Here is a 27,909-nt window from a genome sequence, read left to right on the forward strand (position 1 = left end):
ATAGTTAGTTAGTTGACTTATAGTTCCAGCTTGTTTCATATGACTGACTGAGCCAGTGACTGGCAGAAACACTGTCGCTAGCTGATCAGCACTTAGTTTGGAAATCCCGCCCGCTGACACCGCCTGGTCCTGCTGCTTTCTCAGTGTCAACACGCTTAAAAGCCTCCTTACATCAGGCTCAGAGAGGTAGACAGGTGTCAGAGGTACACCCACCCATCCATTAACCTCTGCCTCAGCTGATTCTGCTTGTTGACTATTGATGGCCTCAAAGAGAGCATAGAATTTATCAGGCTCACTGCTAAGGACACATCAGCACTTGACAAGGAGGGGGTTGTGGGCCTGTAACCTATCATATTCCTTAGACTTTGCCACATGCTTCCGGGACTGTCTTCCTGGAATTGTAGTTCCACTTTCTTCCTGTAGTCCCTTTGTGCCGTTTTTACTGCTCTTCTTACATTGTACGCTGCTGCAGTCTTAGTTTGCAAGCTGCAGCGTGTTTGCTCTGATAATCCTTGGTTTCTGACTGTGGAATGAATAACTGTAGTTCTTGGTTCAGTTGTTTCTGTAGTTTTACAGATTAAATCCAGCACAGAGTCAGTGACTTTACTGATGTCATCAGTGATGATGGTGGTGGTGTCCTGGTACTTGCTCCAGAATGCATCATGTAGTGCAGACTGCAGGGCAGCTTCTGATTTGCCTGACGATTGTCAGACCTCTCGCATCAGTTTGGGCATGTGCTGAAGTTTGTTTACATCATTTGTTCTCAACAGAATGGCTGCACGGTCGCTCTCACCGAGCGGCGGAAGGGATTTAGCTCTGTAGCTACCTCTCATCACGGTATAACAGTAATCCATTGTCTTATTTCCCTGTAGCGTAGTCAATATGTTGATGGAAGTTAGGCATAACCTTCTTCAGGGATACTCTGCCAATTTTCAACCAGCTATGTATCATTATCATGTGGGTAACAAAGCACGTTAAAGTTCTTGATATCCTGCCAGAAACTGGTACGAGCACAGAGAACTGACTGGTTTATTATCCATTACCTGTACGTTGACTCGCAGGATGCTGGATAGAGAACATTTAAAAAGCGAGGATCATTGCTGACATTTGATGCCTCCATAGAGCTGATAACATTACAGTGATTGTTTATGTCACAAACAGACTTGAAACTTGATAGTGCTTTTTTCATTTTCGTTAGCCACTGAGTTCTCCTACATGCATAGCACATGGGAGTATTTCAGTTTTGCAGCCTCACCGCTAGATACCGCTTAATCCTCCACAGTGGGCCTTTAAGAAAGGTCACTTTAGACATATGAGTTTTTCATTTAACTTTAGCATCAGGGAGCATATATTCAAATGCCTCAGCTCACATTGGTGGTGTTGGCATCTAGTTGGAGCAGGTTTGGTTAGTAGCAAAAAGATATTTGTTAATATCAATAAGACTATGTATGAATAAAAATGAAGCACCACCTGGAAATGAGGGGCTAATAACAAAAGTGTTGACACATTATAAAAAGGGGTGTTCAGTATTTAATAATTATTTAACATATGGAAGGTGAATAGCGAAGCACTGACTGTCACAACCAACACATTCACACATCCAGTCACAGACAGACTCTTTAACAGTACAACAGTTCATTTAACTTTAGCAGGACTGATCAATAATCAATTCCATTTAAGTGAGTAAGCATGCATTATACAACTAGGAGTTGGAGATATATCCAATAGCTAATTGTCCTGGTCTTTTTCTTGGATGCTGCCGTCCTTTACCTGCTGCTGTTAGACAGTGACACAGAATTTCAAAGTAAAAGCGTATCCTAGAGACAATGATATGATCAGTGTTTTTACTTTGTTTCAATCAAATGGGATCGTTGATCATCGAATCAATATGTTGATCCAGATCAATTGATTGTTACACTCCTAGATTAATATGTGGTATACATCCTTGTCACTGTCCTGTTATCACTTTGAAATCCCTTTGTACGTTTGGTCCTGATTTGCTGAAGTCTGTTTTACACTGCTGCTATATTACAGCTGATAGAACACAGACTAGAAAATTGCTTAGTAAATTGGTATTTATCACTGAGAATATTCAATCAGTAAAATTAATTTCTCATTGATTTTTCCACAAACTAAAGTGACTTTCTCCTTCAGTACGGGACAGTGTCAGACCTAAATATAGTTCTGAGTATAACATCAAAACCTGCTGCATCAAATTTAAGGAATAACCAGCTGTCACATTAGAAATAGAACAGAGTGGTAAAATAAAGCATTACTTTTACACAATTAATCACTTCATGCCAGCATTCCTCTCTCACCTTAATTTAAGCAGCAGTGTTACTTTTTACTTTCATAATTATTTATGTTCTTCAAAGGCAGATGCAGGCGGTATGTGATTTATCATTTATAAGAGTCAAATGATGAGCTGAATGCGTCATTCAATTCGTTTTATGCAAACTTGCATGAACAGAGACAGCTGATAACCACCGCGGCAGTACATGTTATCTCTGAGTGAGGCTGCAGGGTTTGTGGAGCAGCTCAGTCAGAGACAGGCGGGCTCTGTTAAAGTGGCCTCTTGGTTCAGACCTCTGCTGTAGTGTGGCAACATGTCCTGACGTGACAGCAGCTGTATTCACTCATGTTGATGGTGCACCTTATTTTCCCCTGATAATTCCACATTGTGATAATGTGATTATGCTGCTGATTAATACAGAATTGACTCATATCAAAGGACACATTGTGTTGGAAAAACTTTTTTCACTGTCCATATTATTTATGCCACAAGATGAGATCTTGCTTTGCTCATCGTCTGAATGAGTGAAAGGGAAACAGAAGCTCTAAACAAGCATATTTCCCAAAATCTGAAAATATTTAACTAGTACAGTATCTTAATTACGTTTTTCTAGATTATATTATAATACCCCAATCATGTATCCCACTTGATTTAGAGTCAAATTCCTTCACACATACTGGGCCGATAATGCTGATTGTGATTCTGACTGACTTGATACTGAGCAGATGATTATGGTGCCCTCTATACTCAACTCAAGATGTGGTGTTCAGATGTTTTATAGACTGTATATAAAGAGACATACTGTATAGCCTGCGCTATTGTTCTGTAAATTAAGAAAAAAATTGATTTGTTTTACTACACATATTTATTTTACAGTGTACATAAATAGAACCAGAGGTAGGACCATGTTAACATGAAACATGAGTTTAAAACCGCAGTTTGTCAAAAAACAAACTTCGTTGGGGACCCAATGCTCAGCGAGCGTCTGTGGGTCCAGGGGACTCACGCTGTTGAAAACCTATCAGTGTTTAAGCGTTTTGGTGTGCATGCAGGCCTATCCTTTATCAGGCCCAACATTTCATGATCACTTGTTTTTCATTTTCGGACTGTGGGTGTGCTCAAGTACTACAACTAGTTCTGGAATATTTAAGATAAACTAATTTAATAAGCACTACCATAGAACACTGGAAACCAACTTTGATTGCAAAGTCAATTAAAACATTTGGTCATTAGTTTTTTCAAACCTAAAATGGACCTCCACTCTTTTGAGCTGTTACCATATTGATTGGGATTGTTATTGCCTAAATGTTAATAATGCATTACCCAATAATCCTCAGCAATCCCCTCCTCTAACCTGACCCTTTTAGTCAGTGTGGGTGTGGAGTCATGGGATGACAACATTGTCAGTGCAGATCAGTTCCAGTCTTGTTTCCTAAATGAAATTTTCATTTTAATGGCATGGGTAGTTAATTTGCTTTGTCATGAGGGACAGTGGCAGTGCTTAAGCATCAGCTCACTTTATTAGGAAGATAGTGAGATTTTATTTCCAGAGAATAATACTATTTAATAGATCGCCACTCTCCAAGACTTGAGTTGCCCTCTCACCTATATCTCTCAGAGAAAGTTTAATGCCCTACCACTGATGTAACCGTGTTAGAGCCAGGTTATGTCATGGACATAGCCATGGCACAAGAGAATTCCTGTCCTCTGACAGCTGTATTGTGATAAACATATTTTTTATTAATGAGAATTACTGCACCTAAGCAACAATCTGAATATATCCAGTGTTAATTTTGACAGCAAATTCTGATTTAGTCTTAGTCTTTTGAATAACACACCATTTAGCCTTAGTCTAGTTTCAGTCATCTGAAATCTTTTAGTCTTAGTCCAGTTTTAGTCTACTAAATATCATGAGAGCTTTATTCTCAGTCTAGTCTTAAGTCTTTTAGTCTTAGTTTAGTTTTAGTCTATATTTTAGTCTGAATATTAGCAGATTTTATTCAACTACATTTTTTACAGAATGCCCTGTCATTGGAAGTATCCATCAGTCTGTTATGGAATGGTATTAAGGTTTGAATATGCAATACAGACACAGATTTATTGGTAATAACAAAAAATGTCTTTTATTTTGACATTTGAACAGAACAGATTACAACTTTGTAAGTATCACCCTTTCTTCATTATCTGTTACTCCTGTGTGCAAAATCAAAGAGATGTGAAGAAAAATAAAACATATGTAAAAAAAAATGCATTAATTGTAATGTCATTGCACACAAAATAAAATATTCCTCTTTTAATAATTAAAAGGATAATAAATGAGCTCAACTCAAGACAAATGAATTACTTGCTAAACTCCAGCGCCATTATTGCATGGAACAAAAAAAATGTTCTCATATTAAACGAAATACAAAACAAATACCAGATCAGTAACTTTCAAGTTGTGCATATAATGTGCATATAAAGGAAATGCTGTAAATAGCAGTGAATACAACAGTTCTATTTGTTTCTGTTCATTTTAAGGAAAGCACTTTGCTTCAATGTGACCCTTCCTCTGTTGCGCCGTCCTCTTGTGAGGTCACCTGTGATGCTGAATACCCTCTCAGCAAAAGCTTGAGAAGCTGGCATAGCTAACAAGTCTAACGCAAAAGGTTTTAAACTGTGATGAAAACTGTCACTCTTTTGCAGCCAGAAGTCTGTTTCTGTGTCCTCAGTGATGGGATGTGAGAGTTCTTCCGTGTACTTGATGATCTGCTGCCTGATGCTGGTTGTGGAGGTTTTCTGTTTAGGCCTTGTGGTGCGGCATTTTGAGAGAGACCTAAACACCGGCTGCTTTGTGGATGGCACTGCTGAATCCAAGAGGCAAGCAAAACGCTGGTTCAGATTTGATCTCATTTTCTCTGAAAGAGTGGCGAGGTCTCTGTACCAAGTGTTTTCTGCAAAGTCAGTTAGGTGCCCAGCAGATCAAAGAGGGAAGGAATCACTAGAGACATAGATGGCAGCAGTAGGTCATGCAATGAGGAAAGCTTTTGCCACACACTAGTAAGCAAACTGTCCCATCCCATGTCATTGTGATTTGAGAGACTGCATCTTTGACTGTGAGGAGTTGTGGGACCATGTTGAATGTGCTTGACCAGCGTGTGGGGCAGTCATTTACAACAATAACACCACACTGGTCCCATAACCTCTGTGTTGCGACTGAGGACTTGCGAAAGAGCTTCACCAAAGACCTTGCTTTTTTGAGGACTCTTTTGACAGTTGTCTCTTTCTGCAACAAGTTGTATGGTAGGCACCACACACGGTGTCCGGTCCATTTCCATGTTGACAAGATGGTACCTAATAACAAGGAGAAAAGACAACCAAATAAGTCTAAACCTAATACAGTGGCTGGTGTGTGTCTGTATATACTGTATATATGTCGTGTGTGTCAGGGGGAAAATCATTCATGTGATAATTGTCTGTCATGTAAAAAAATAAACTAAACATGGCTCACCACTGGTCATCAGATTCAGAGTCACTTTCCATCATGGACCCAGGGGAGTCATCCTCAGAGCTGGTTTCTTCTGCTGTGGTGTTTTTAAAGGCTGCCACCATGTTACTCCCATTGTCTATTATTACCGTCAGGATCTTCTCCTTTGGTATGGTCCACTCTTGCATACATTTGTCTACACATGTCTTAATGAACTGTGCAATGTGCGGGTGAGCTACTTGTTGAAGGGCCAACAATATGTGTTCAGGTTTAATTAATTTAAAACAAAAGTAGCATGCGCTTATAGCAACGAATGAGGCTGTCAGTCCTTTTTTGGTCCACAAGTCAAGGCCAATGCATACTTTCCGGGCAGCAGCCAGTCTCTCTTTGAATTTTTGTCTGTCATGTTAATACTCTGTTTCAGTCAAATTGCTCATTTTAGTTTTCTTTGGAACTGTTAGTCTCCTATCTACTTTCTCCATTATTAGCACGAAGTCCTCATCTTCAGATGTTTTGAGTCGTAAACCTGTGTGTCCAATCCATCTAGCCATGGCCTGCTCCTTGGTCTGTTGTTCCTTTGCTTGAGTTTTGTACTTTGAAGAACTTAATAAAGCCGAGATGGCCTGCTGCTGGGTTGCACTAGCAGCACTAGCTTTGCCTAGCTTTATTTCCACTTGGCCCATGGTCATCTTTGTTATCAGACATCTTCCATATCTCTGAGGGTGAATGGAATCAAGTTGTCTCCTCTCTCTCTCTCACTTTCTCACACACACACACTCTCTCTATCTCTCACACACACACACCCTTTGTCGAGTTATATACAACACCACAACATCTACTATAATAGTACATATTTGATTCAGTTTGAGGACATTGAATATTTATACTCATTTTAATTCAGTTAGACAATCGTCTAATCAATACAGTTCACTTTATTCCAAGTTTAGCGGAAACCCGGTGGTTTATCTAATAAACCTTCACATGTATTTCTGGATGAGTCTTCTCTAAGTGTCGCTTCAAGTTAGTGGTGTTATTCCCAGCAATTCTTGCTCCACAGGCTTTACAGACGGTCTTGTTGCCCTTTTTATAATAAATGAAGTTTGACCAGATGTCAATTCTTTGTTTTCAACCAGAAAACAAAAAGAAAAATATTATTTATGGTGGAGAGAAGATTATTGGTTAGGGAACATATATAGAGGGTTTGGGTCAGGTTCAGGTTGGGTAAACACTGATGGAGAAACAGTTTTCAACACAGAGGCTAAGCAATGTCCTGCTGTGGACAGACCTGCAGCAAAACATACTTCAGCCCCCTAAAGAAAGCAGTGTGTGTTCACTATATTTGACTCTTGTCTCCTCTTTACCTTTCACAGCAGCTGATGGAGACAGCAGTAGAGCAGCTGCTCCGCTGTTCAGTGGAGTCAAATGTTTTTCTTACCGTAGTCTGGTGCTTTTTGTATAATAGCTTCAAATCCCCATCAGTAAGTGCTTGCTGTAAGTGAGGTTAAGCGCTGAAAATATTCAAAATATACTGTACACTTAAACTGATAATGTTTTTTTTTAGGAGGGCCTTTATAGGTGGCTTAAAACCAATCAATGAAGGCAGAGTTTGCTCAGCGCAGTTTGATTATGGTTTTGTGATGTGGTGGTTTTCTACCTAGAAGTTTTAGTAAATAAACATTGTAAATCGGTCAATACACACCACTCTAGTTACATTATTGGTATCAAATGAAGTACTCCATTGGTATCACTTTAAAGTACCAGTACGGTACTTTTTTTCAACGATTTTAAACTCGCATACAGATGGCATAGCCACTGGGAGCAATTTGGGTTTCAGTATTGTGCTAAAGGATACTTTGACATGTGGACTTAAGGAGCCCAGGATCAAACTGCCGGTCCTCTGATCAGTGGATGACTCACTTTATTTCAGCACTGTTGTACTGATGACATGAACACATGCAGACTGTTTTCATGAGTGGCTGAGGGGGCGTCAGTGTGAGGTTGAGGTGTTTCTGTCACAAGTGAGTGAGCATGAGCATTTTGGAATAAGTTGTGGGTCTGAGGGATCAAATGATTTTAAAATGTTTTCTTCCTCTTCTCTCTGCAGACTACTGTGCCAGTAAGTTTGCAGCAGTAGGTTTTGCAGAGTCTGTGGGTCTGGAGCTACTGGCAACTGGGAAAGATGGCATCAAGACCACCATTGTGTGCCCGTACTTCATCAACACTGGGATGTTTGATGGATGTCAAACTAAGTAAGTTACCTGAATTTCCCCTTAGCCTTTATTAAATGTCCACAAGCCTGTAAATGGGTCTGTTTTTTGTAGAGGAAAAAGATGGAGTCAGTGGTGAATCAGCTCTGCCCTCCCATCAATAAACTGCAGAAGTGGGCAAATCTGCATGAGAGATGACAGTAGAGGAGGGGAGGAAATATAGCAATGCTAGCGCAATTGTTTTTTTATTGTTTCTAGTTGTATGAACACAGTTGTGGTTAGGCACCAGTGGACATCTAACATGATTTGTGAGGAAGGCTGCAGCCAGCAACACTAATCACATCTCACACTGAACTACAATGGTAAAACTTCTCCCCATGACTGAGCTCTTTCTGTTCCATCTGTTGGATGATGAGGAGTTCAGGTGACTATGTAAATGCAGGAATTTGAGCGCAGCACCACTTCACGCACAGATGGCTGCAGCAAGGAGAAACACAGAAGTTAAACAATGGAGACAGATGTTCGAAAATGGAATGTGATGAGCAAATAAACACACAACATTGACATATTACCTTTATTTTTTACTATTTCAAGAACCTTTATGTCCAGAAAGCATATAATGTATGCCCCACCCCACACTTGCTGCGAAATGCTTTGGTTCATCTGACAGTGTGGGTCAGAGATGCACAGAAGACACGTGCGGCTGATTTAAAGATATGAGGCGAACTGCAGCCTAAATAATGGTAACCTGCGTCTCCAAAAATCAGGGGCCCCAAAAGAAAAGCCAGGGTGCAGAGAGGAGAAGAAATAGAAAGGAGCAGATAGAGGAAGGCCTATTGTCTGGCCAAAAACAAAGTGTGGAGAAAAAGTAGGTGTGACAGACAGAGCAATGTAATGGTGTAAGTTGTAAGTCCTCAGCTGGAATGTGCAGAAATACATTATTTTTTAAGAATTAAAAGAAGATATAATGAGTAGAGATACAGACCCAAAGATGTGCTTTTATATGACACACATTGATAAAAAAAAGTTAATGAAACGTGTGTCCATGCGATGCCACACGAGTCACATGTTTCCAAAGGAGGAGAAAGTGAAAATTAGGCAATTAGGCAGTATTGTGTTAGGTGAAACTGGGATTATATGCAATGGTACATCTGGTGTTGATTTTGTTTACACTGCTGTGTTTTTAATGTCACGGTGTGATTATTGTTTTTATTGTAACTGTGAAGGTATTATCTGTGCAGCACTGAGTATAAGTATATATTGTATAAAGTATATCATATAGTATCCTACCCTATTTTATCATAGACAAGTAATCTCAATGCTGTGCTCATTGTTGCGGGAGATTTCAATCAGGCAAACCTTGAAAAGGTTATGCCTGACTTCAATCAACAAACTGATAGCCCTGCACAGGGAGTAAGGACATGCATTCTGGAGCAAGTTCAAGGACACCACTACCATCACCACTGATGACATCAGTGATGTCACTGACTCTGTGCTGGATTTAATCTGTAAAACTACAGAAACAACTGAACCAAGAACTACAGTTATTCATTCCACAGTCAGAAACCAAGGATTATCAGAGCAAACACGCTGCAGCTTGCAAACTAAGACTGCGGCAGCGTACAATGTAAGAAGAGCAGTAAAAACGGCACAAAGGGACTACAGGAAGAAAGTGGAATTACAATTCCTGGAAGACAGTCCCGGCAGCATGTGGCAAGGTCTAAGGAATATGATAGGTTACAGGCCCACAACCCCCTCCTTGTCAAGTGCTGATGTGTCCTTAGCAGTGAGCCTGATAAATTCTATGCTCTCTTTGAGGCCATCAATAGTCAACAAGCAGAATCAGCTGAGGCAGAGGTTAATGGATGGGTGGGTGTACCTCTGACACCTGTCTACCTCTCTGAGCCTGATGTAAGGAGGCTTTCAATTATCTCAACACCAAGAAAGCAGCAGATCAGAGGCCATCAGTGGGCGGTTCACAATGATATCCCAACCGCTCACCAGCTCAGTCTGTCAGACCCACCTGCTTTAAGAAGTCCACCACCGTCCCAATGCCCAAGAAAACAAAACCAACCTGCCCAAATGACTGTCGCTCAATGGCACTCACCTCTGTAGTGATGAAGTGCTTTTACATTCTGTGATTATGACCCTCAGCCCACCCCATAGTTGGGAAATTGGGGAGCGATGCAGCAGTGACGTTTTGGTTGGCAGAAGAAAGAAAGGATAAAGAAGCACGAAAGGATAAAAAAAAGCATCTTATTGAATAGCAAGCTCAGCTTCAAAGTCCTGCCTGACACAACACAGTTATTTGCATTTACTGTTGATGTCAACAAAGTTATCATATATATATATATATATTATATAAATAAATAATATATATATTAAAGGTTTTCGGGGGGGGTTCTTCAGTCGATGTGAGGGTCTTGATTTGTGGGTATATAGTGGGTTTTATAGATAAAATTGAATTCAACAATGTCATTTATTTATTTACTGCTTCAAATTGATGGAAGTAACAGCTGCCTCATTTTTAAGATTTCAGTTAACAAATAAAGTGATAAATTAATGAAGAGTTAGGTTTTTAAGAAATGTTTTAACTTGCTGTTTTTTAATCCTTTTAATAGAGTATTTTTACTGCCTATTTATGTTGTGGATGTTTTGTTGTTATATTATAACTGTATAGTTATGTGCAGATCTAACATTTAAGTAAAGTCTAGCTACACGTCATAAACATAAAAGGCTAAATCTGGATTTTAACGGATTCAATAAAAGACCCAAATTACCAGCATGTTAAAAACTACAGTGAGCAGCTGTTTTATTCCAAATTTTTCAAAAATTGAAACACTTTTCTGTAAGTTTTTCAGAACCAACAGATTTCCTTTTTTTCTACATATGCATAATACAAAACACACACTTCAATGACACACAGAACATTGTACTGACAGCTTTCTTTTTTGACCTGCCCATAGCCCCCCACACACACACACACACTCACACACTCACACACTCTTGCAGGGCCGTTGCCGTACACTCCCAGATGTCCTGGGGTCAGGTTTTAAAGGTGTTTGGAGACTTGTGTCCATGTTTTTTTCTGTCTCCTGCCTTCATCCATCCAACAGCTCCCTGAAGCCAGCAGGACACATGCTGTATGTTGGACCTGTCACTTTCCACCTCTCACATCTGTACCCTGTAAAAACACATAACATCCTGAAACACTTTGACCTCATTAAAGAAATACTTACCCCACAAGTGACCATGATTTGCATATCAATGACTCACTCCATGTTACGTTGAAATGCATGAAGAAAACTTTGTTTCTCTTGTATTCATCCACAGTGAATTCAAAGCCAGAGTTAATTCTTTGTACATTGAAGTCATCAGGGACTGCCTTTAACAGCAGTAAAGCTGTATCAGAATAATAAACTCATGCAGTATAATCTAAGCCCCTTTCTTTTTCGTTGTTTAGTGTTTTAGAGAGTAAGTTTGGATTCAACAAAGTCACAAACTACAAATGGATGCAGTGGTGGACCTGCAGTTTACATGTTCCTCGAGGGACAGCAGTCATGTTTTCCTCAGTGGAGTCTGCTTTTACAGAGAGCATAGATTCGTTAGCTTTCCCTTCATTTCCCCATTGGAGAGGACTGTCTCTTTGGGAGGTGCTGAGCATAAGACTGGATCACTTAGTTTTGAATTATACTGCATGAGTTGTGTGAGTTTGTAAAGTGATGAATGCGGACCCCTCTCACCTCAGTACATCAAGAATTTTCTGATTTTTGAATTCATTCATTGCATCACCTGAGGTATGTGGGAAAAATCCAGTTTTGTTCATGATATCAGTGTAACAGAGTGAGTAATTAGTAGCTGATGTACAGATAGTTATTCTGGGGTGTTTCTATGTGTTCTATGTTTCTATAAAATGGACTCAGTTATTGTTGCCATACAGTGACAGGTGTGCATAGTTTGATACATGGTTACATGCTCATCTTGTGTACCTTACCAAACACACAACTAAGTGAGAAATTCTCAGTTAACCTGAACCGCTACATATTGTCCAGAAATTATATTTGAAAGCGATAGCAGATAGGAAATGTCATATTTGTTTGTACGTAGGTCAGTGCTGTTTGCAGTTGTATTTTTTTTCTCTTAATCCTTCTTCTTGTGCTCATCAGGTGGCCAAGACTGCTGCCAATCCTTGATCCACACTATGTGGCCAAGAAGATCATTGATGCTGTTCTCACAGACCAGGTCTACCTGCTGCTGCCCAAGAGTATGTACATCATTGCTGCTCTCAAGAAGTAAGTGCCTACCTTTTCTGTTCTCTCCACATAACTGCACTGAAGTTCCACACATCTCTCTACATAGAGAGCTCATTGTCACTGAAGAGTTTTACAACCTAACGCTTTCCATTGAGGATGTCAGTGGGTTAATTTGGTACTTTTCAGTCTACTGCACTGCGCACCATCCTGATCTGATGAGAGCCACCTAGCTGCTCAAGTTCATGTAATGCACATATTGGCAAACTTTTGCTGCTTAACACATTTATGTGTTTCCCCCTAGGTTTACCAGTAATACAACTTAAATAATTTCCCATTCATTTTCTATGCACTGAATTCATCTACAGCTTATTTATTTATTGTTATTGTTATTTCAATTTATTTACCAATTTCAGTCTTGTTCAGCCAGCAGAAGTATTTCCTCTCTGTAAGCCAAGTTGGATCAAAGCTTGTCATCCTGTGGTGAGTCCTGTGCTGCTTGTCAGAGGATGCAGTGTCACAGGAGAGTGAGTGTTAAGTTAGCTAGTTTTTAATGTTGTGTGCATCTAAAAAAATGCAGGTATTTTCACCTGCTTTGACTTCGCTCCATTAATGATTTTTTAGTTGGATTTTAGACTTTTAGAAGAGATCGCTCTTTATGCATTATCACACAGCAAGTCAACAGTAGTAGCAGTAATATGAAGGAGAGAAAAAATAAATAATAAATTTGTATATATACATCTATATATATGTATAGATATATATATAGATAAATCTGCTTAATCCCCCTCCCCACCTCGCTCTTGGGCTTTTGGGTGGTCAGAGGTCAGCCCGATTAGAATAGGTGGTCTTCAGGCAGTGTAGTCTATGTGATAATCAGGTGTATGCCATACCTACAGAGAAAGCTGTAGCATTATCATATTCCCATGTAAAAATGAGCAAGGATTCGTAGCAGCATACTGGCTACCCAGAACTTTCACCTCAGTTTTTTTTTGTAAACATGGGGTCAAGAGATGTGATGGCAAACTGAACAAATGCTGCAGAACATGCAGTTAGACTGTGGTCGACTCTGCTCAGCTCATTGCATAGTGTGTGTGAGAAGAGCTGGAGAAAGAGGTGCACTGTGGACGTACCCTGAGCAGACAGCACCTGGAGTAGAGAGGAAATTAGCTGTGAATTTGACAAGCAGCAGCAAATGTGCAGTTAAGGTTTCCATTTGTCCATGAATAAAGGCTGTAGTTCCTTAGGACCAAAGTGAATGTCTGTGCCTTGCTTCTCAATTGCTGGGTAAAGGCTTATGAAATCTCTTTCCTACACAAAGCCCCCTAGGCTAACATCCAGAGGCAGTGTGTGACAGGTCGTAGGTTATGATGTCATCACCATTTACCCACTACAGTGAACTAGAATACACCACTGCCTTCTGGTTGTAAACCATCTTAATACCTTTTATATCTCTCTCTGCTTGGTGATGTTGGTAAACAGCCGCTCTCCCACTCTCAGTAGTACCTGTTGTAATGTGTAGGGTTGGGTAGCCTATGAAAAACCTTGAATTGGATAGGATACCACAACAATACTTTTTCTGATTCTGTGTGTGAATGTAAACCTCATAGCCTAATTAATATACCAACTATGTTTCTTTAAATGGCTACAGCTAATTTCTTTACAATATGTATTGTTTGCATGTTAATGTTGTGTCAAGAGACCCATTCTCGTAAACAGTCTGTCACTGTGAATAACAAGAACAGGCATTAGTTCATTGCAAAACCAACATGTTGGTAACATCAAAGAAAATTCTAACTGACAGCAGGGACTGACGGACCCCTGCACATTTGTGCACACTGAGGTGCAGTCAGGATGTATTAAAAGACCTGGATACAATCCTACTTGATTCCTCTGAGAGCTGTTCATTGGAGTGTGTACCAAAAAAGTTCTCTGTTTCTGCGGCATCGAAGTTGTTGGATCTTCCACATTATGGGGCCATAAGGCATGTGCCAAAGGGCTTCATTAATAAAACTGAATTGAAATCAAATGGAATATATATTCCCTCCCCTCATCCTGTCCCTCCATCGTCCTCTTCAGTGCTCTGCAGTGGAAGCTGACCTCCCTCCTTGGCTCTTACCTGGGATTGTCAGTCGAGGTTGACTGCCACACTAACAACAGACTGCACTACAAACTGCACTAGCACACATTCAACCTCACACTTTGTTTCTTAAAGCACATCAAAATGGTTATTAAAGCCACCTTGTCATTGGTGTGTGTACGACTTTACATATAATACAGCAAGAAGTAAATCAGAAACACTGTATGGGCACTGCAAGCACACACAATAGATGCTTGTCCTCTAGCATTACTGCACTTTGGACCAAATATGGAGAGCACTGTTATTGTGGTGGTTGTGGCTTTAGCATGCAGCACTCTCACAGCCTGAGGACAGGATTCTTATCACCACCATAATTGTTCTCTATTGATCAACAGTGACAATGCACTTTAGAACAGCTGACAGCAAGCTTTTTCTTTGACCTCAATTTATTGTGCACTTGGACATAAAGTGCACCTGTTGATGATGTTATCAGAGACAGTCCCAGCTTCAGGCCTGTTACTGTTTGCTTGTACTCAGCATGTTCCCAATGATGTTCTTCAGGCTGTGAACGTTCAGATTTTGAATTTTGTCTGCAGACTAGCTCCAGGTCATGTATCATTATGAGTTCTCTGGTTTGACATAACAGTATTACTGACTTGTACAGTATGTGTGTGAATTAAATAAAGGTGTTATTTTTCACATCCAATATAGACTTAAACGGTTAGTTTAGATTTTTTGAACTGGACTTGTGTGAGGTACTTAAACATAGTCAGTGTCCAACCTACAGTAGAACACTCCCAGTTTGGAGAAGCAGGCAGGAGTGTGAGTATTTTCACCACTTTACCTTTTTGTCAGAAAGTACATGCCAAGAGGGAAGTCATTCAGCTCCACATCTATGTTCATGTCGAAGCTACCAGACTCCATTGACAAAAACAATCATTTTGGCTCTCTGAATACAGGAGCTGCAGGTCTAGTGCTCTCTCCATTAGTTAGCTAGTTTGTGTTTTTGTGTGACTTTAGTTAATCCAAAAAAAAAACACTTTAAATGCCAAAATCACACAATAACAAAAAATAAACGGCTTTAGGCTGCGCTAGACCAGCAGCTCTTGTATTCAGCAGTATTAAATGAATGGAGTCTGGCTTTGAAGAGTGTTGTAAGAGCTTCATTTACCAGTTTGAAATCATATGTCATACATTTAAAATGATATTGGTTTGTTACGGCGGGACTTTTTTAGGTGACTAAATACGTTTTGTTGTTGACCCCCCTACAGCAGTAGATTGCTTAGCTTCCAGCTTCTCCAAACTCAGGGCATGCTGACTGACATCTACTGTATATCATACACTGATTATGAATGAGTACCACATATAACCCCACTTCAAAAAATCGGAAACCCTCCCTTTAAGCAATAACGTGCCTTATTATTGTGCATTGTTCGTAAATTTTCTCTGCAAATTCAGATATTAAAAAGTGTTGAATAAAAATTCATTTAATAATCCTAATGCCGTGTGTTTATAATAAAGTCAACAGTCAGGGTGCAGCACTACTACTAACGTGTAAAGATTCTATTATTTTATAATTTGAAGACACTGGTTTAGGCACGCTCCTTTGCAGGGAAAGTAAATAATGGGCTCTCCCTCTCTTCACTGCTGCTCCACACTATTTGAGGTATCCCTGAGTCACTGAAACTCCAGCTGATCCACTGAAACTTCTAAGTGATAACTCACACTTCACAACAAGGATTATGTCTGACTGTCATTAGAGAAAATTTATACTAAAAATGTTTAACAATTGCAATGTTGCTGCAGTCTGTCACTTACTGCAGCAAAGTCTGTCTGCATGGATCATCTGCCCCCAGTTTAAATGTGCTGACTTTTAATATCAACATGTTGATATACTCCATTCAGAATTAATGGATCAATGCAGGACTCATACATGACTAACAGAGTGTAGCAAAGATGCTTGCCTTCCATAGGTGATAAATAACACATTTGTCATAGCCAAGCATGTTAATATATATTACAAACAAGTTTCAGATATTAAAGAGAATCCTCTGCAGGTTGATTTTAAGTTGTGATCAGAAAACTAATCAAGTGTCTCCTCACAGCTCCCCCCAGTCCAGTGAATCTGCCCGGTTAAAATGATAAATCCTACAACCTGCCTTCAAACAGCAGCACTCTCATAGGAGAGAGGGAAACAGCAGGTGGTGATATGCTACATTCAGTTGATGGCAGGGTCAAGTCAGGGTGATCTTCTGACATGTTTCGCAATGAAAGTCATTGATTTCTAATATTTTACACCTATTTTTTAATTTCCTCACGTTAACTGTGTGCTAAATGAGGTGGCGGACCTGATGCAACAGGATTTTGCTCAGATGAATTACAAGGGGACAGAAGTCTGAGTCAACTGAAAAAGAAAAAATACTTCAAATACTGTAGGACTGCAAAGAAGCTTGCTATAAATATTTTGGGCCTCAACAGCATCAACATTTAGAGTATTCAACTGTGTTTATGAAGAATGGTTCATTACTGATCAGAATTCTCTGTAATTTTACAGCAATTTGTGAGTGCATGCTTGTGTTTTTCAACACTACACCTGTCAGACTGAGACAACTCTGCATTTGTAGTGAACATTTCTCAAAAAAATTGGTTCTCTGACATCATTTAAAAGGTTTCTCTGGTTTTAGCATTGATCTAGAACACCTTTGAACATATTTTTTCAACCCAAACTGACACTGACTCAAGTGACATCACTAGAGGACATTTATCAGGCTTCATACAGCGCCCCTTGGAGACACTAAGGGTTTTTCATATCTGCAGTAGGCCCTCCCGACACCTGGATGCCTGTAAAATTTTGATGTGTGCTAGCACACTGCAGCACAAACTTTCAGCCAACTCTGACTAGCTGTAGAAAATAACCCAGAGCTTGTTTGATTTTAAATAATTATGTCCATACAGAGTTGTAGATAACAGGGGGTCTCCCTACTAATTTTTTTGTGGAGAGGTCCAGTCCACTATAGAACAGTGTAGAACTGTAGAACAGTCCACTGTATCAGCTCAATGTGTCTTCTGCTAAGCCACAGTATTGTCTTATGGCCATGGCTCTGAAGCTTTTATCTCTTTGCAGCGAGAAAAAAATGCTCAACTTGAATGTTCCCCCCACAGATATAGAGTTGATGGACAGATCAATAAAACTACGGATGAATAAAAACACCTAGAGCACATCTGTGGTGATTTTAAAATGTCTCTGAATGCAGAGCTTGACTGAGTACAAACTGGACAAACAGCCAGCAGAAGTGACGGAGACATAATATGAGAGGTAAATCAAGTGGCTGCTCAGTATCTACGGAGTGTTTATGACCTGCAGTAAAACTAAACACAGGCCTCAAGCTGCTTTTAATACAGCCGCCAAAGACTGCCACTTTTATGGAGACACTGGCTGTCTTTATGGCAGCAGGCACAATCATCTGGCTGGATACAACTTATGAAGCATGATAATGTTCCTGCAAGGAGCTGTTTTTCAGCTGATGTTTAACACATGAGTTTTAAGTACACATTACCACAGAGGTCTGGTTTCAATTGCTGTTTCATGTGGAGGTGTATGCATAAAACAGGTGTTTGACACACTGAGATATTTTCATGGAGCTGAAACTAGTAAATCTGATCCAGGAATCTTCATTTATCCCTGTAAAATGAGCCCTCTGACCATACGCTGCCAATAGAACTGCTTTAAGTTTCCTTATTACAGGGCTTCTCAATGGCTTATTACTGGGCCGATTAAACATCCCAGACCGTAATGCCATCTACCAAAAAGCAAACCCATTTCCAAATTATGAACTTTATTTACCTGTGTCCATGTATATTAAAAGTCTTTTTGGAAAACCTTACACAAAAGTGGCCAATACTTCATTGCACTGTGTTTATTCTGCAAACACATGCAAACACTAAGCCTCAAAAATGTTCAACACAACAGTGAGAACTGCACGTCAGTAAACAGAGCTTTGCAACATGTCCATGTGCTTTAGAACAATGGTTTCTAAAAATGCTGAACTAGCAAGACAGCAGAGAGAAAGAGGGAGACAACAACAACAAAGACAAGTAATCTCAAACTGCATGCCACCCGAGTTCTTCATATGCTGATACAAGTACTGAGACAGCCAGTGCAACCCATCAGAAGCAGTCCCACAGTTGCATCCAGAAGGGCCAACAGGTCATTTGACTTGTTTTTATATAGTGCACATACAGATGCACCCAGAGTTTACCCTCCCCATCGAGGGCCTTTTAGCTGGCTGCCAGTCACTTCCCAGCCACTTACCAATCATTTCCCAGTTGCTGGGAGTCTGTGCCCCATACTCCTGTTTCCTGACAAGACATGACACTATGAGTTTGGTCTTATGTGTGGGTGAGTGTGTGTGTTTTTTTTTCCATGTCTTTATTAAACAAGGAACATACATAAACACATCCATCTCAAAATGAGAAAAGATGATTCATTCCAGATTTAGCTGTTAGTTTACATCTGCAGTCCCTGGGCAGGTACACACTAAACAAATATCTCACAATCTAATACTAAAAAACACTTATTTCACATGATAAAAAAACATTACATTGCAAGAAATCTGGAGCCACTTGATTTACCTCTTATATTATGTCTCTGTTGCTTCTGTTGGCTGTTTGTCCAGTTTGTACTCAGTCAATCTCTGTATTCAGAGACATTTGAAAATGTATCACCCTTTTTGTTTCCACATCCATGAATCCATTCACATACTTTTTATCCATCTGTGGTTTAAATGATCCGTCCATCAACAGGTAAAAGCTTTAGAGCCATGGCTTTAAGACAATCTGGATTGCGGTGAAATTTGTGTTGACATGTCTGGTTACTCAATGTCCATTTCTTGACACCACGGGAGAAAGTCTGATGGCCTGTGCCTGTTTTTAGCTCAGTTGGAAGTTTGAATATTTCAATATTTGATGGCTGTAAATGAAAAAGCAGATTGTGCAAAGGTGGTTTGCTGCAGTAGGATGATAAGATCTGAGTTAAGAGCAGACTGGGAGGTTCTGCTCATTTGCTCAGAGCGGAGCTGAAAAAAGCCCTTCAGTGGTGGAAAATTTGCATTGTAGAATATGTTTTAACTAATCACAGTTCTGAGAACAATATTAGATTCTGAAAGCTTAAGACATTATATTTAGACAATATTTCACAATGCAGTAATGCACAGTGCATTATTTTATTGATGATAATTCATTTTTTATTCAAACACATTGTGAGTGATTGTATCTGCCTGTCCACAGTTAATCTCACAAACAACTGGACAAATCGACCCAAAAAGGCACGAAGAGAGATGGTAGCTTAACTGTCTATGTCATCTATGTCACCGCCATCTTGACTGTAAGTGAGGGACAGTTTCATCGGGCATATTCGTGCCATATTCTGGCTTCCATGGCTGAAACACGGCTTTGTTCTGTCTACTGCAAGGCATCATATCCAACTGGGGGCATTTCAGAAGCAGAGCACTTTGTCTGCTTGCTTTTGTAGATTATGTAGATTTGGTAATTTTTCCTTGTTCTTTTACCATAAGAACCATATTTACTGTAAGCCATTACAGTAAGCTGGCTATGTATTTAAATGTCTATTTTTTTGTCTGTTTTCATTGTTATATCCTACTTTTTTCAGCTGTATCCTACAGTTGAAGTTAATACTGTTCGAAGTCCGGTTATAAACGACATTGACCAAACATTTTTGGCTGTGTTATAGTCATGAAAAATACACCCATCCTCATAATTACATCCTATCTGTCTTTCACCTACGCTGCCTGTCAGAAGATCACTTGATCTGTTATGCATAACATGCCACTGCTCCGCCAAAAACAGATAAGCAGCGCATTTTTATAGCTTTTGGGAGGTTGGTGGTTGAGGAGGACAAAAGGTTTCTTGCTGCAGATGATTGGCATGGAGGGTTGTGGTAGCTGTGGCGTGGTCGGCTGGCAGGGAGACAGAGGTGCACTGAGCAGAGAGTTAAAAACAAGAGTGAACAAAAATACTTAGGAGGCTCGAGAGGTAGAGACGGAACAATCTGGCATCGAAGTGGTAAAGAGTCCAGGGTTATATACAGCAGGTGATGAGATGATTAGAAGCGGGTGCGTCTCAGCCACTGACCAGGGTAATGCCCATTAAGCACACACACACACACACACGCACAGAGGACACACAGGGAAGAGGGGGGGGGGCATGAAGCAGCAGTACTGGAGATCATTGGTTTCCATGAAAAAAAACTTTACAGTAATATCAGTACAGTAATTGAGAGCAGATTACAAAACATGATCTTTCAGCAATATAACCCCACAACAACCCAACCCAACCCTGCATTACAGTGCAGGCATTAGACTAAATGGGTAGCATTAGCTTTTCAACCTGCACAGTAGAGCAGCAGATATGTGAGGTCCAGATTTTCAGAACTTATCATGAACAAAGGCCTTCTGATTGCTTGACAAGTGGTCACATCTCTGCTGGGCTTTTTGAGCACCTGAATGATTGTTCAATGATTGTCACTCTCTGTGCCGCTTTCTACCTTTTTTTTATTCCTCTCATCATCTTTCTCTAACTCATCTCTACCTCAGAAACTTTCTCAGATCATTGCCATTTCTCCTTTCCTCCCTATGCTCACCTTTCCTTTCCTTTCCACATTATTACATGATTTATTTGTTGCTTTATTTAGACTAAATTCAGAAGTGCTGAAACTCCTGTTGTTTTTTGTTTGAATTAATTAGGGGTTCAAGATCAAAGGGCTGAAACTCTTTTCTTTTTGCCATGATTTATTTTTATTTATTTTATTTCCCGAATTCCCCTGAGATGTAGCATTGTAGACACATGATATTTCATGGTAAAAGGTAAATGGACTATACTTGTATAGCGCTTTTCTAGTCTTATTGACCACTCAAAGCACTTTGACACTACATGTCACATTCACCCATTCACACACACATTCACACACTGGTGGCTGAGGCTACCATACAAGGTGCCACCTGCTACTCAGTAATCATTCACACAAACTCACACTCCGATGATGCAGCATCAGGAGCAATTTGGGGTTCAGTATCTTGCCCAAGGATACTTCGACATGTTGTCCAGAGGAGCTGGGGATCGAACCGCTGACCTTCTGATTAGAGCCACGGCCACCCCATCAATGATTAGAAGTTGTTTTTTAAATGCTTATATAATATGACCCCAAGTGTCCAGGTAAAGACAAAAGATTCAGTTTGTGAAAGGCTTCTTACACGAAAATCTGATTGACTTGAAATTGAAGACACTAACACAGTGGAGTGGTTGTGGCTAAGATGATAGAGCGGCTCATTCTCTTATCAGAAGGTTGTTAGTTTGTTCTCTGGCTCCTCCAGTTATGTTGAAGTATCCTTGGCTTTCCTAAGGATACTGAACCCCAAATTGCTGTTCCATCAGTGTATGCTTTATAAAAAACTTGGAAATGGAAAAACACATTTTTGACATTTCCTCCAATTTGGACAAAATTTTCTTTAACTATTCATAGGCAGTTTGAACAGCCATGACAAGCAATTAGGAGTTTGGTATCTTGCTCAAGGGTATTATAGCATGTTGACTGGAAAGACATGGAATCGAATCACCAAACTTCAGAGTAAAGACGACCTGCTGTATCACCTGAGCCACAGCCGCCCAACAATGGCAAAATGATCAGAGGTCTTAAGTTGATAGACCGTTCAGGGTGGGTCCATAAGACAAGATAAGGTCAAGAGCAGGGCCAGTTACAAATGGGGTTACGGCAAATTGGTCATGTGCATTTTTAAATCAACAACCAGCGGATCATTTACACAACAAAGTGGATATTAAAATAACAGTGTTAGAGTTGTTTTGAAGGCCAGCTGAGCTGCTGATGATAGCACAGTGAGTGTACTGTGTCCTGCCTTGAGCCTCCTGAATTTAATTTGCTGTAGTAAGAAAGGCCTTGGGCATGTGTTGTTTTCTATCAGCTTTTGGGCTACAGTTTTGAGAGTGGATTTTATGTTTATTTCATGTTTATTTAGTGACAAGTATTCAGCATAAAACTGATGCCAAATACTACAGCATTTATAGCCTAAGCTAATTTGCAGTGCCTGTCCCTAACATCATGTATCAACATATAGAAACACATCAGTGACTGAAGGTCAGTAAACATGGACCCAGCATAGAGTAAGTTAGGCTTAGTCATAATGCCTACATTTCCCTTAAAACAACACATCAGGCATTGCACTGGCTGCAGTAGAGAGAGCAAAATATGAATCACTCCCATCATTGGAATTGTTTTGCACTTTGATTACGTTTGATAAGAGAGCATTCTGGAGATGTCTTCTGTCCTTGCTCTTTGTCTTTCTCTAAGGACAGAGCCATTATTCTCTATGAGAAAGCTTTTCATCTCTGGAACACAGCTCACACAAATAAAGATATTGCCTTGCCTGTCACCTCTGTTCATTTCACATAAAAGCTATTGTATTCAAGCTTGTAATAATGTGTTGTATTATCCAGCCTTGTCTCTGCCCCCTCTTTGATGATGTGTCATTGTTAGCCATTCAAAAGCTGCTAACACAAGAAAAGATGCAGGAAGGCATCATTCTGGCTCTAATTAATGATTTAACGAACATGTTTTTCCACTGGGAACTCCATTCGGCTTTGATTGTTCACACGACTTGGTACCTGTTACCCTTGACCTGCGACTTGACTCAGGACTTGAGTATGAAGACATGAGACTTATTTGTGACTTGCATCACAAACCTGTTTTAATTGTGTTGGGTTTGGTGGAGGAGACCTCAGCAAATAATATGGCTCCCAATAAAAAACTCCTGAACAATGAATACTGAACTAAAAAATAAAATGGCAATGATGATTGTTGAACAATGAAGACAACAACTTCTAATGCTATTTCAAGACATCATCAAACTCTTTGGTTCTTGTTGTTATTAAGCGCATCCTTGCAAAAGAAAATTACATATTGCTCATTGAGGCCTTTTGTTGCCTTTTGTTTGTGAGATTATATTGACTGGAAAGTCCTTTTTCTGAATAAAACAAGCTATGGCACATATAGGTCTGATAAACATTTGATAGGAAATAGGCAATCTAACCAGGCAAAATAGACATCCTAACCATAAGTGCTTGTGATTCCATGATGTAAATAACACAGGAAAATCTGACTGAATCATTTGGAAATGCACTTTCAATCATCCTTGAACTTTGAGGTCTATAATTTAGCCTAATCTATAAAAAATTCACGAAAAGGAAACACCCCTCACTGCCAATCCCACAGCAGTGTTCAGAGTCTCAGGCTTACTCTGATCAAGTGTGAAGTTGATTCTTTTTTTCCAGGGTTATTGTGTGACAATGACTGTGTTTACATGACCACAATAATCCCATAACTGGAAATAATCAGGTAATGATAATAATCTGATTTGACGTGTTTACATGCACTTTCAGTAATGCGATTATTGGGAAAAACCTGGTTTACATTATTCAGTCAATTAGTCATATTAGTTCAATTATTTCTCTTCAAATCTTCAGGATTTCTAAATACCCTGGTATACCATAATACTATACTAATTCTTTATTTTTTTCCCCCCCAAATGTATCTTTTTTGCGATTAAAGTATGGCATGGAATATTCCAGTATATTCAAGGTGTTAATAGCATTATTGGGAAATGCATGAAGCGATTTGGGAAATACATCTCCAGTGAGGTTTTTACTGCAGTTTGCCACACACAGCCTTCTGTGTATTTACGGTCAGCTCTGTGCGCTGTCATTGATACATGCTAAACAAACCAACCCTCCAACAGTTAAAAGGCTGGAGTAGAGAATAGAGATGCCCAAAAGAAAAGCCACATTTCTGGTCAGGAGGAGAGACACAGCTACTTTTAAATATACTGAAAGACATGGATATAAACGGGATTTTAGAAATGCACTAAGCTTTTCAAAAAGGTGCTTACAGAAGGGAGGCTAGGAGCCTGCAATCGATAGAAAACTGTGAAAAAGATGCAAAATGACAAGCAGCTCCAGTCCACATTTGTCATGATAAATGACATATTCATTAGGGTAATATGAATATCCATGGCTGTATGTAAATGGGAGTGTTAGTGGAATATTTATTTTCATTAGACATGTGAACATCTTAGTAGGAATACCGCCTTTTTTGGAATAATGGAAAAAAACGGTATGAACATACTCCGTCAGTCAAAATAAAATCTCATTCTCATCATCTCAGTCTCATTTCATGTATCTCTTATCATTTCACAGAGAAGCCTGTGTCACAGACTCAGAAAATTCTAGATAATAACAGAAAAAGAATAAATGCATGGGACAACTTGAACGCATGTTGCTGAGTAGCAGCCCCCAGACCCTGCCCGCTAAAATTGTACACTTCTTACTAACTTACTTACCTAAACTAATGTGAGATTTTGCAGATATGAGGGCCAGCCAAAATGTCTGATTTGGATGTTTGTCTTCTCTCTTCAGTATCCTTCCCATGAAGCAGGGCATTATGCTTGGCCAGTACCTGGGAGCCTTCAATCTCATGGACACATTCAGAGGACGCTCCAGGAAACAGGAGTGAATGAAGAGAGAGGAGACTACGAAGTTCAGGATGACTGAACCTTTCAAACCATCAACACTTTTTTTTATCTTAATCTTGCCAGTGTGTAGGTGTAATGATAAAGATTAGAGCAGGACAGTATTGGCAAAGGTTCAGTTTGAATAGTGGAGTTAAACTCCACTCTCATTTCATGGTTCATGCTTAAATTCAATCAGTAAATGCCCATTAGTCTCTTTGTCTTACTCTGTATAATCCATATTTTATTATGTCCCTAATCTACTTTTTTAAAAATCAAATTATCATTAGTAGAATTTAAATGTTTTCTTATTAATAACGCTTTGCTTTTAATAGCCCCTATTTCAGCCAGCTAGTGTTCCAGTCTTCTACTTGTTTAGGACCAGTCCAGACAAGGTAACGATGCATCATCAGTCCAGGGCATCCACAAACAGCTAAGTCAAACACTTACTTTCATAAACAAAGGAAAGCATGGGTAAAAGGACAAATTGTATGCTTTCTGAAATCCCCAAGGTCTACATGAATGTTGTACTGTACATTGTACTAAGACAATGCAACATGCAAACACTAGCCCATCAGCAAACCAAAGGACCTTTAACTCTAGACAGAACGATACATGCTTCAAAACAGGATGGTAATGAACACAATTCAAAGTGGAACTAGTGAATTAAAGAGGATGAAGTGAATTTGCAGATCACTAGAAACATACTGTATTGTGGGCTGTCTACACCACGCACAAAACCATTTACTGTAAATGATGTTGACTAATGCCCTGGCAGGAAAATTGACAGGGACATCACATCTTTTGTTTTAATGGACATCTATCCGTATACACGTGTCACAAATGAAGGATTTTTTTTTTTTTGGTCACTTAGAAAATTATGACACTGACATGAAGTAATATTCTGCTTTAATGTCATATGAACACTGTTGTGACTGTATCTATAATCATTTCTACTTTCAATTTATTGTTAATCAGTGTTTTGCAGTCAACACCATTTCACATTAAAAAAACAAGTGCTTATACGCATGAAAAGTGACACTAGTGAAGAGTTTACATATCTGATACCTCACCTTCAAAAAGTTCAGTTTTCACCATGTGTTCAGTTTGATGGCTTGAGAATTTTGGAAACAGCAAATACACCGACAAGGCTTGGGCGGTATGTAATATTTCATAACTTCATACCTTCTTGAAATCTCACTGCCCCACAGAGGTGAGTGGGCTACTTACTTTCCACATTTCAAACTAATAAATACACAATAGAAACCCACAAAATGTTAAGAACAGTAATATTCGCACACGTGTTTTCCTTATTAAACACAGAAATTCAACTGTACACCTTTTGATTCCAACTTTCACATAAAACACACTTCTTTCAAACTCAACAGAAATAAAATAAAACTGGCCAAGACAGTTTTGGTTACCCTTGCTAATAATCTAGTCTGTAAGTCCACTGTTCCAACAATCACCAGCATTGGTTTAGTCCAAATTAATCCTTAAATCACCAAATTGGATGTAAAAAAATAAAAACATGCTGTGATCCAAAGGGCCTTTCTCTGCCTGCTGGCTGTGGGCTGTTTACAGTCCTGTAACTTCTCCCTCCACTCCTAGGTGTCACAGTATCTTTCAGCTCAGTTGGCTGTTCCACCATTAAGACTGGATACTGACCTCTGGTGGTGCGTGCTGTGCACTACAAACAATGAGCTAAATAGAAGGAGGAGCCCCTACATATTTATGACGTATTGAAAAGCATACCTTCAGGATTTCTAAATACAGTGGTATACTGTAATACCATGATACTGCCCAAGCCCAGTAGTGACTGCTAAGGTTTTAGCTGTAACTACCTAGCATTATGTTAGCTAGACATAAATTAGCATGCTTTAGCTAGCATGAGTGTGTGGGGAGACCCCTAAACTTTTCTTCGTTTTTTTTATTTCATAAAGTGGAATAAGAAGGCCTGTAGATAAGCACACATGAAACGGGCACTTTACGCAGCAATCTGATTATGAAGGACACACCATTATGTTAGAGAAGCTGAGGGAGCTTGTGTGTTACAGCAAATATCCTCAAGTCATTGTTTTTCAAGTTATATGCATTATGTATATTGCCCCACATGCCAACAATAATGGTCCTGTCATAAGGATTAAGCACATTTATGAGCACACAGCCCTCAGTTTGATTACAACCATTAGAACACATATATGAACACATATCCATAATAGATCCAACTATGTTTCAATGCAACAGTGGGTCATTATTAATGCAATATGTATCTGATGGCCATCATATGAGTGTATATCATTCGTAGAGATTCTTCTTCTGTAAAAGTAATCATACACACTGATCTATCTGTATCAACTGGATTGTAATAAAGTATATCCATCTGTTGCCTTAATCATGCAAACAATTCAGTGGGTCGTGAGAAAGAAAAAAATGTGTCAGGGATGTAGATATATGTATCTAAAGGTACATCTGACTGCATATAATATGTTTTTAAAGCAACCTCACAGTTTGAGTGTGAATTACTTGTTGCTGTTTTAAAATTCTGATCAATAAATTTCCATTTCAAACGTTTTGTTGTTTTCTGTGTGTTGGAGTCTCTTGTACAGCTTATGACCTATAACCTTCTACAACTTAATTCTCTACAGAGAATGATGAAAAATTCAATTGGCTCTTTGCTCTGTGTCATCCCAGCCCCCCTTGACTGTTACTCTCCAGCCATCTAGAATTACTTACACAGTTGAGAAATTACAGTCTATTATGTTTACCTGGTTCATAAAACATGAAGAAGACAGAGAAAAGAACAGTGAGTGTTTTGCCTCTAAGGACAGCGTTAGAGGTGAATCTGTGCCTCGTCTTCATGTTGCAAGAATCTGCATTGATCGACTTAACATGGCTCCTCAGAGAAAAAAAGAAAAAACTGTTTTGCGTAGCCCATACTGTAAATGTGTGTAGCTCCTCTCTTTTACCCAAAATGTGGATTTTGGATCAGAATGTGCACATTATTAAGAGAAACATATA

General features: G+C 39.4%; 1 protein-coding gene across 3 annotated transcripts in view; it reads left to right on the forward strand.

The window, feature by feature from the left end:
- LOC121951102 (epidermal retinol dehydrogenase 2-like) overlaps nucleotides 1-27,458 on the forward strand; it is a 51,098-nt gene extending 23,640 nt beyond the window's left edge. For 2 of the 3 annotated variants that reach the window (XM_042497323.1, XM_042497322.1), the window contains 3 exons: nucleotides 7,864-8,008; nucleotides 12,133-12,258; nucleotides 14,296-15,193. In XM_042497323.1, the coding sequence (XP_042353257.1) occupies nucleotides 7,864-8,008; nucleotides 12,133-12,258; nucleotides 14,296-14,398 (374 nt within the window). In that variant the 3' untranslated portion in view covers nucleotides 14,399-15,193. Of the gene's footprint in view, nucleotides 1-7,863; nucleotides 8,009-12,132; nucleotides 12,259-14,295; nucleotides 15,194-24,796 lie in introns of those variants that run through there. The other variant, XM_042497324.1, reaches the window with a different exon arrangement.
- The last annotated feature ends 451 nt before the right edge of the window (nucleotides 27,459-27,909 follow it).

Source organism: Plectropomus leopardus, chromosome 12 (assembly GCF_008729295.1).
Source record: "Plectropomus leopardus isolate mb chromosome 12, YSFRI_Pleo_2.0, whole genome shotgun sequence".
In the NCBI taxonomy this organism is placed as follows: Eukaryota; Metazoa; Chordata; class Actinopteri; order Perciformes; family Serranidae; genus Plectropomus; species Plectropomus leopardus.